The following is a 10,336-nucleotide window of genomic DNA, read 5'->3' on the forward strand; positions in this document are numbered from 1 at the left end:
AAAACCATTTCTCACAGCAGTTTGCAAGCTTTGGAATAAGCAAGTCCTGATCCTGCTTTAGCACAGGGGGATGGAGTAGGTGACTTTCTAGGTTCCCTTCCAGCCAAAATTTCTGTGACATTAAGGCCCACCCCCAAAGCCCATTAACAAGGATTCAAAAGATAATGGTAAAATAATAAAGCGTCTACCATAGCAAGTGGATAGCTTCTCCAGGAAACCAATACTACCCTACAGAAGGGTACTTCAGAATAGTTTGCAGAGGAGTTGCTTTAAGTAGAAGAAAGCTGTACTTGCATCACCCTGAAAATAACTAGAAGCATGTGGAGAATCTCTTTTCCTGGCTTTTTCGCCCAAGTGAAACAACCTTCTCCAGTTGCTGCTGAAAGGAATTTAATGAAATAATCCACACCTGAGAGATTATTTCCATGTTTGTACAAAACATAAAACAAGTGTTCTGTGCTGCACATGGGACACATTTATCTCGGATGGAAAAAATCTGAACTACTGATTTCCCTGATGTATGTGCTGGTCACACCGTGGTTATCAGCGGAAGCTAGGTTGTGGCTGTTGAGTAATATATGGGCCTGAGTCACGCATGCAGCTTATATTCAAAAAAGGGGAAGGAGGAGGGCTCAGGCAGATGTAGTTGTACCTACTTACCAGCGTGCCGAGGTTACAGTGTGCTGTGGGCTCCTGTTACAGTCTCCCTTCTGGTGTGTAATCCTCACACAGCCGCACAAGACCTTACACCAGTGCTGCTACCCTGTCTTTATTGCCCGAAGTCTGAACACATCCCTTTGCTCCTCGTTATGAGAAAGTGCCGCTTTGGGGTTTGATGGATGGCCATAGACCCCTGCAGCCTATCAAACCCACAGGTCAGCAAATAAGCCCTCAACAGCTTTGTTACAGGATTAGGCTCGGTACATTCAACGCACTATTTAAGCCCAGGGAAGGAAGCAGCCCAAAGCTTCAGTGTATTGCCTTTTCCATCAGGTCTGCTGCCTCATTTAAAGAATGGGAATGTTTTAGACCCACCTACTATTAAAAAAATATTATTATTACAGCTTTGCTGCATACTGACATATCCCCTTGTGCATACTGTGTTAAACAAGGAAGTGCAATTCACAGGTTGAACAAAATAATGAAATACTCCATGTTTCACTGTTTCTTCATCAGCATGGTAATGAAACACAGATATACTTCATCTACCCAGTTGATGACGAAGCTCAGACACTAATCAGAGGTTTGCTGTTATTTTTGGCTGTCACACACAAAAAACTATAGCAGAAACCATTTTCCTTTATCTTTTAAAACCCGTCTATGTAGAAAGGAGGCGATGGCTTTACACAGCTAGCCTCTTGTCTATTTGTACTGTAGAGTAACTAAAAGGACTAGTGCAAAAGATCTCAGCCTCAGTTCTCCTCTGGTGTAAATCAAGGCAGTTCCACCACAGATCAGTGGAGCTGTAATATAGCGTACACCAAGGGAGGATTAGGCCCTCTGGTACAAGTATAAGAATTTCTAATTGCAAACACAGGTATGAAAACAGTATTTCCATGCCTTCCGCTGCCTTCTTCTGTGTTACCACATATCCTCATCTCCAATATTCTGTCACTTCAAAAACCATTAACAAATGCATCATCAGCAAGCAGAAAGACTATCACCTAGTCTAGGCAGCAGCAAACTCTTTTCTAATCCAGCCCTGAACTCTCAGTCACAATCACAGTTAATTGAGATGCTATAAACACGGACAGGTCAAATGTTCAACCATGTCTCCACCTTTCTGAATATACTGAAATTCCACTCTAAGGCTGGTATCTGCACTGGTATCTAAAACCTGTGTTACTGATAATTTAAACAATTGTTTTACGAATTCATAGGACATTATAGTGTCCTGATTACAAAGCATTTAAGGCAGATACTTCCTTTTAAAGGTATGCTTAAGCACTGAGCTGTTTTGGAATTAATATGGGGGAAAAAAAAAAAAATCCTTTCTTGTTTCTTTGGGACAGCAGTAAATTGAAAGTCATTATTTCTCCTAATAAAGACAATCATCCATTTTCCCCTTGAAAGAAGAAGACTCAGCTACTTCATGATAACTTCATGCGTGGCCAACTTCAGGGCTTTTATGCACAGCTCATGCCATCCCGGTCAGAAAGTAGTTCTGCAAGTAACCCCGCTAAAAACCAGAAAGGTGCACAGTGTCATTGGTCTGCTTTAAAATCACAAACGCGTGGAGAACCAGTTGTGCAATTCTTCTTAATTAGAGAAAATCACCATATTTTAAAAAAGAAAAATAGATTAGACTGTTCTAATCACAAGGAAACTTTAAAAATAAAACCAAATATACAAAAAGCCCAATCCCACACCTTTATGCTACATCTTGTAACAGACTGGCCTGGCCCACAAACATACTGAAGGCTCTGTGAGCAGCAGTTGCCAGGCTGGCCCTCATCCTGCTTCATTTGGGTAAAACTCCCTTTGACATCAGCTGGAGCAAGGTTTGTTCCTAACTAAATCAAAAATCCAAGAGGGAAAATCACAGGTCATGACTCTTGCATGTAGCTGGAAATGGGCTCCAATCCTGCAATTTGCTGAGTATCTTTATCTCAGCATACAGAAACAGACTGAAATCACTGTCTTGGGACATTTTGGAGAAAACCAACTATTATTTATGTCTAAACACTTGTAGCTCTTAATGGGAAAAAAAGAAACACACTAAACCCTCCTGGTGTTGCAGGTAATGCAGGGTGTATGACTTGCTTACACCACTTTTCGTGCGTACACCTGACACACACACACGCAAGCACGTTTATTTTTACTACCCAAGAGAAACCTTAGTTTGTTTACATTTGAGACAAAAAGCAGCAGTCCATCATGTCATGTCGTTCTAAAAACCTGACATTTACAGAGCTCTTTCCAAACAAGTTCATTAAACACTGCATGCATCTTAAGGCCATATGCAGCAGTGTAATTTAGAGAGTATATTTTATAGGTTTCTTTTTCTGGTTTACCCGCTGATTATTATGTGCTGTAAAATTTCAATTATCCCAACTAGTCAGGGGAATAAAAAAGGGAAATAAAAAGTAGGTGATGGAAGAGTATATGTTAACAAATGCCATACAAAAGCAGTCCATGCAACACCAAGATTGTTGCATGTGTAACTTTTCAGTGTTACTAATACCCTTTCTCTTCTTACAGAAAGATTAATAGAATAAATAAAAAGCACAAAATGGCAACTAAACTATATCTCACTCATTCTTACTGTGTTCTTACAAGCAGCAGGCATTTTAAAACACCGTAGACAAATGCACAGCAAATTTTATCCTCATTTGCACAATGCAGACTCATAGACCTAGATGGAACAGCGCAACCCAAATTAAAGGCTGGATTTGGCCCAGCTGGGAACAGGAATGACTTGAAAGATACAAGAATATACTGCAAATTTCTCCCCATATCATATAAGTTTAACAACCTAATTCTTGTGTGGGGGGCAGACATACAGGGCTAAAATGGCTGCTGATATAAATGGAAAAGTTCCCAAATAATTTCAGCTTTCTCCATTTACATCCCAGCGTTTGGCACCCAAGCACTGTTACTTACGCCCTGAAGAGTTGCAAGCACAAAATTCTGTACCTGAAAAAAAATCACAGAAAGGGCTGGGAATTATTTTTAGGGTGTCAGATCTGTAAAGCTGAGATGGTGAAACTTAGTAAGCCGTCCCTGCTAAAACCACAAAAGAGGGTATGTAAAGATGTGACAATATGAAAGGCCCCAACTGTACAGTGACTTGTCCAAGCACATTATTACACGTATACAGTTGTTTTAACTGTTTACCACTTTCTCATGTACAGTGATTTTCAATGGATGTTAAACTGCTAGCCTTAGCCAATTTCTGGAGTGTCCAAACTTGCTTACCAGTGGTTTTTAATGCCAGTTATTTCTCATCAAAGTGATTCCAGTTGATTTGGCCTGACCCCATCCCAATGAAAGTATTTTCTGTTTTCACTGCTGCTGTCAGGAATACATCTCTGTGGGATGCCCCTAAGTGTCTGCAGCCTGCACAACCGGTTTTTGAAGGTTGAGGAAGCTTGGCAGATGTTTCCAACCTCTCCGGTGCAGAGCAATCCTCTCCTTGCTTTCAAGAAGTTGACTTCTTCACAGCTGCGTGCATATTCATTTTGACTCGCTTCTTTGCCGAGTAGTGATCTGGAGAACAACATATAAACAGAATTAGGGCTATGACACTGATAACAGCTGCTTTTCAAGAAATCCCTCAAATCTTGTTTTCGTGTTGAAGAAGTCATTTAGACTTCTCTACAGCTCGTGAATGAACAAAACTAATACCTTTAGCATGTTCCACATAAAGCTATGTAATACCAAGCAAAACAAAGGAAATGTGCTGGCTTTTATCCAGTTGAGATCAAAAGACTTTGGACCTTCTCATGCAAGCTGAGCAACGTGACATTTCACTCCAACTTTCAGATCCACTGCTGCAGTGCTTTCCAGACAGAAATAGGGGTTTTTTTCCTCCTTAAAAGTAACAAAAAATACTCTTTAAAATAACATCAGAAGAACTATATATAGGGCATTTCATTTCTGCTTATTAGATCAAACTGCAGATTCAAGGAGGACTGCATAAAACCTTGCACTATCACCGAATTATAACTAATTCTTTGCTCAGCGAGTAAGCACTGTGGCTTATGGGGAGAACATTCATTACATTTTCATACGTATGTGTGGTTGAATCTTTGTTTCAGGTGCAAACATAAATCAACCTTAACTACAGAACCGTGATTACAACACAGGAGTTTCCCCATGGGTTCCTTCCCTGCCTCTCACCCTTGCACAAAAAAATACAAACTTTTTTCAGGTCATAGGGCAGAATTAGCTAAAATGGAAGCTAGATGATTATTGATCTTTAGAGTCCATGGGATTTACCTGGTGTAAACTGCTTGTATTTATGGCAATGAATTTGCTCCAATTTCAGTTGGGGTTGCAAGGGCTCCAAGATATTTAACCCTGAGCTTTCTATAGGGTCAAACTGGCAACAACTATCAAGTCCTCGCAGCATAAAGTCTTGCATTGGTTTCAATGCAGAACCTTATTGGTGGGATGACTGGAATTCTGTAAGCTTTCACAGCCAAGTTTGTGCAATGAGATTCCTGCACCCGACTTCCTTAAGGATATGTCTGCATGGCACAGTGCAGTGGAGCGCAGCGGTACCTGAGCTAGCACTAAGTTAAACTTCTGGAGCAGCACATGATCCCAAGGAGAGTGTATTCTCTTGGGTAGGAGAATGCACTGCTAACTCAGTAGAAAAGCAAATCCTGCTATTGCTATAACCCGCTACAGTCTCTCAGTGGAGCAGGAGAGGAAAGGAATAGCAGCAAGAAAAAAAAGCTTACATTACCAAATGTAATCCTTTCTACTTATTTCTCCCATGTAAAAGACTTCTATATAGCTATCTTCCATTTTATTTTGGGAAAAGAAATGCATTAGGGATTATGCTTAGTAGATGAAATTCAGAAAAGACTTAAATAGTGGGTATTTCCATTTCTGCCTGTGAATAATTTTAGCAAGAGCCCAGCTGCTCAGATGCCCACATAATGGAGCCTAGTTTCAAAATTGATAGAGGTGCTTAAAAGCCAGGGGGATGCAGATGCCCCAGAGCCAAATTCAGATGGTCTAGCCTCCATCTAAGATGCTAAACAGAGTCCATGGAAATTGGCTGGTTTGCCTAAAGGACCCTAAAGAGCACTTGCACTGGTGTAAGCGAGGTACTGAGGAGGATGCTACCTGCAGCCTGTCAGTAGGAAAGCCTGGCCACAGGGACCTGGGAGGGAAAGATTTCTGTTGTTTAAATATACCTACCTAAATACCTGCTTTCCTTTCCTCCCCATTTTCCCCCCAGTCATCTTGCATGAACTATCTGCTTCAGAAGTAGGACCAGCTAGCGAAAACACAGCATTGTTACCAATTTTCTCTCTCTGATCTTTAGCAAAGGAGGCAAGGATTTATGAATGCCTCCCAGGAGAGCCAAGGTCTAAGTGTATCAGACTCAGGCAAGCCAAAAGGTTTGGAAGAGGAGTGAAGAGCTGGCATGGTTCACCAACCTTGAAAAAAAAAAAAAAGGAAAAAGTGAAAAAGGCTTATAGCCTGTATCTAAGCTGCTTTTTTATTTGAGGCTCTCCCAGAAAACAAAGCAGAACCACAGTGAGGTCACAATGAAAAAGAGAGAATGGAAATGGACTGCGTGTATATAAAAGGGTTGGGAGATAGAAGGAAAAATCTACTTTCATACCAGTTTGCTCTCTGCATGTCTGTGGAGTCAAATGCAGCAGCAAAACCTCTGCTCCTTCCACTCTGGAGGCGCCAATGTCCACAAAACCCCATGGCTGGTTTTTAATATATCGATACTTATTTAATAGGCCACAGCTGTCTTTGAAAGTCTAAATTAAACACACATTGTTGGATCTTAATGTAAAGCATTACAGTGTTCTCGTTGACCAAAGCAGAAAGCAGATAACCGGGTTCAAATCCAACCTCAGATCCTAATCCTCAACTGACCTTTTATTACGGGATGGCAGAAGATGAGCAAAGGGGTGGAAGCGTGGGGTCAGACCATATCAGTAGGTATGACTTTCCCTGGCTCAGTTTTGCCTGAATTACTTCGGTCATGCCCAGAGGGACAAGGTTCCTGCAGCTAGAGGGAAACTTCTAATGCATCCTTCAGCTGGCAATCAGAAGGCTGTGTGTGTGTGTGCCTGTAATAGAAGGATTGAGAGAGGGACTGATCTCCAAGCCTCACGACAAGAGAAGACTGCAAACGATTTTCCTGGCCCATCTCACACACCCAGATTCCTTGGGGAGAAGGGTACTGTTGTTAGACTAAAGTGTTTTCTCTTATGAAAACACATGTGGGAAAGTGTTAAACTGTGCAGCATGGTATTTTGGTTTCCACATCCCCTGATGAAATGTTTCTTGCCTGGGGAAAACAAAACGGAAGAAAAATATCCCCTGGAAATATCTGCATAATTTACTCCCACACACCTAGTGAGAGATTTACAATTGAACAGCAGTTCCCTGAAACCATCACAACATTGGGCTCTGAATTACACTTCTGTACTCCTACCTGTAAATTATACTGTTAATTAGTTAATGGCTGTAAAGTGCTTTGGAGAAGAAAAGAGCACTCATTAAATATCATTGTTCTGCACTCCAGTGTGCAATGTTCCACTCTTCATTAATCTCCAACCTCTTCCTGAACCTCTCGCTAGCAATTAAGTTTCATACTCTTAAATAGCAAATTAGTCTATTGTCTGACTTAACTGAGATCAACATCACTGTTCAGAAAATGTTTCCTGAAACCTTAGCTTCAATTATCTTCTAGGCAATTTCAAGCTGGTGTCTCACATCAAATTCCCCAAAGAAAACCCTAGGTTCTTGAAAACCTCAGTCCTGGGTAAACCAAACCTCCAATATGGACAAGGGAAATCTAGTATATAGGATTAGATTTTTCGAACAAGCTCAAATCCTGTTGAGAAGAGAAAATAAGGGGCCAGATGTTCAGAAGACCTTAGCATGCAGGGTGCTGAGGACTTTTAAACACCTAAAGCTCTTTTATGGATGCTGAAACCCACTCCTGGCAGCAAGTCCTGGTGAGAGGCATTTGAAAACCTAGCCCCTTCTGCCACCCAGCCAAGTTTAAGATCAATTTGCCCTTAAAGTTCCTGGATGCCTTCACTGAGTACAATATCCAAGCTGAAGTTAGCAGGAGACCTGCCTGCTTTCTCTGGTTTCTGGTCTTCCTCCTGAGGCTTAGCTGGCTGAATGGTGTTCCCTAGTGCACTCAGGAAAGGGTGCCCACGGCCAAACCTATAAGCGAGCAAAAAACCAAAAACTCCCATCTGATGGGCAACCCTGTTTTCCTGCTGGGCTCCTGCTTGAGAAATCACCTCACTGCCTGTCTTAGACTGCCTTTCTAAACACCTAGCCCTCCTAACCATCCTCCCACCAGAAGCAATCATTATCTTACTGCTCTGACTGTGACAAGTCCTAAACAGACCCCCAGGGCCAGGAGGGGGGTTGTGGCACAGCACCTTTGAAAAACACAAGCCCCATGCCCATCAATTCAGAGCGTGACTTCCTTCTCCTTCAGATGCTTTTTTGAAGGGTTGCACTTTCTTAAAGCAACACTGGCTTATGGGCCTGTCAAAGAATTTCTAAGCAGCTGCTGGGACCAGGTTTGATCATCTGAGCCACACGGGGGTCTCACACACCTGTCAAAGACGCCTGTCTTCTTTTCTTCCCTTCCGAGATCCTCTTGCTCCCTGTTTTCTTGGAAGTTTTGGGTTTCTCAGTCAGCATGACCTGGGCAAAATGGTGACTCTTGCCCCCCCTGCCCAGGGGCCGGTTCAAGGGCTGCAGTGGTCTCCGAGCGTCTCCCACCACGCAGCTGTGGTAGAAGGTGGGCACATCGTGGCCTTCGAGCTCTTCCCACTGCAGGAGCCCCTCCGTCGGCACGTCCCGGAGGAAATCGAAGTTCCATTTCTGCTGGGCCCCCTCGACGCTGTCGCGCAGTGTGTGCTGGAAGTCCCGCCGCAGCTGCTCATGGTCTACGGGGCCAAAGAGGTTCCTGCGGGCATGGGTTGTCTTCCCTGGCCTCCACTCCATCTTTTCTCGCCAGTGCTGCTCTCCGGCGAGCGTATACAGCAGCGACTCCCTGCCAGGGACAGAAAGACCATCAGCCACCCTTTGCACACTCAGTTTAGTGGGCACTGCATACTCTTTAAGGGGAGAGTGGCAGTAAACCTAGATACTTTTGATCCTGCCGCAGGAAATCTTGGCTTATTTTAAAAGAAATTTGTCCCAATCTGCAGTCCAGAGTGAGAATTCCCATCTATAGGATGTGTCTATAGAAGGATGGGGAGGGGTGAAAAGCCCTCACCTCTTTTGTGCACCCTTATTTCAGTGTACGCTGAGTGAGGCCTTGCCCTCGGGACAGAGACGCATGAGGAAATGGACAACGTCCCTTGAGGTAGTGCAGCAAAAGCCAGAATGCACAGAAGTGCTACCTGGGGAAACCGACCATGAATATCACCTTAAACAAGGGAAAAGGCCTGAAAAGGAAGACTTCCAGGACAACGAAGGCTGATGGCAATCAGTAAAGTACAGAAGACATCTTTAATTTTACAGTGGAGGTGGTATCTCTTTCCTGACTACTCTTACCACCATTTGTTTTGCAGTGTCAGCCAAGTTGGAAGCTAAAGATGATCAGACCAATCACCTGTTTCTTGCCTGACATTTTCATTCCCTTTTCTTGAAGCAATTGCCTGAGAAATGGTCCCAGTCACAGACAAAAACACTGTCTTTCCTACAATGGCAAATCCCGCACAAGCACCAGTAGGTGGATTTCCCATTTGGTAGGCTGGCATGGGGACAGAAGAGATGGGGTTTGCACCCTCATCTGGCAGGTAAGGTGGGCACATGGCAAGACTGAGAAGAGAGATTGGGCATTTTGCATATTTCATAGGCCAGAAGGGCATAAACATACCAAATACATTCACCCACTAATTCCTGCACCAGGTCTTTAATTTCTGGAGGACCTTGAATATAGATCTTAAAAGTCATTCAACTCTTTCTCTCCCTGGATCCACAAAACTCAGCCCCTCTCACAAGCTGTGACGCATAGCAGTGGACAGGCTAAAAAGAAACCTCAGAGAAACATTAGCAAACAGCCAAATTTTGGATTTGTGGCGCTACTCTATTCTGAAGGGCATAAAGAGTTTGGGGACAGAGCTAAGAGAGGTCAACTGGTGATTTGTCTACAGACCATGCCGACAGTCAGAGCAGCAGAGCTCCTGCAGAACCTCAAGCTGCAGGCTTGTCTCCAACATCTCAAAGAACGCTTCAGCTGCAGCAGACACAAACCCAGATGCAACTGGTATAATCACCACCCCCCCCGTATTATCTTTGCAGGGTTGTATCTAATCCATGTGAACTCTGAGCATCCCCTCGCAATCACACCCCAAGTGCCTACTCTGACAATGTCACTTGGTGGCTCCGGTATCAAGAGCTTGTCAGCAACTGGGTGGTGTTGGCACTTAGATGGTTCTGCACGTAAGTCTGCTGCAGAAAACTCAGATACTGAGGGATGCGGCTACCTCCTCCTAGGTGGAAGCTGAGTGTCTGTTCTGCAGCTGATAACACACCTGAGCAGCTGAGGTCCAAAGAGGTGGACTGGCTCCTGCATCCATTTATAAATCTTATTCCCTGCCCTTAGCGGCTCTGAACGAGCCTCCTGCAAACACACAGCCCGCAGCCACAGGAAATT

The 10,336-nt window shown here is 43.5% G+C and overlaps 1 protein-coding gene across 1 annotated transcript; it reads right to left on the reverse strand.

The window, feature by feature from the left end:
* Positions 1-2,157: 2,157 nt before the first annotated feature.
* Positions 2,158-8,699, reverse strand: LOC128143270 (cyclin-dependent kinase inhibitor 1-like). Its single transcript, XM_052790328.1, has 2 exons — positions 8,283-8,699; positions 2,158-4,209 (listed from the first exon to the last, which is right to left on the reverse strand). The coding sequence occupies exons 1-2, from the start codon at positions 8,674-8,676 to the stop codon at positions 4,142-4,144; spliced, it is 462 nt and encodes a 153-aa protein (XP_052646288.1). The 5' UTR covers positions 8,677-8,699; the 3' UTR covers positions 2,158-4,141.
* Between the last annotated feature and the right edge of the window lie 1,637 nt (positions 8,700-10,336).

Source organism: Harpia harpyja, chromosome 6 (assembly GCF_026419915.1).
Source record: "Harpia harpyja isolate bHarHar1 chromosome 6, bHarHar1 primary haplotype, whole genome shotgun sequence".
Lineage (NCBI taxonomy): Eukaryota > Metazoa > Chordata > Aves > Accipitriformes > Accipitridae > Harpia > Harpia harpyja.

What these genes read in the sequence shown, in the direction of transcription:
- LOC128143270 (XM_052790328.1), bottom strand. Translation starts at nt 8,676, where the DNA reads ATGGAGTGGAGGCCAGGGAAGACAACCCATGCCCGCAGGAACCTCTTT. An exon ending in AAGACAGGCGTCTTTGACAG is followed by an intron (nt 4,210 to 8,282) that starts GTGTGTGAGACC and finishes GTTGTTCTCCAG; the next exon opens with ATCACTACTCGGCAAAGAAG.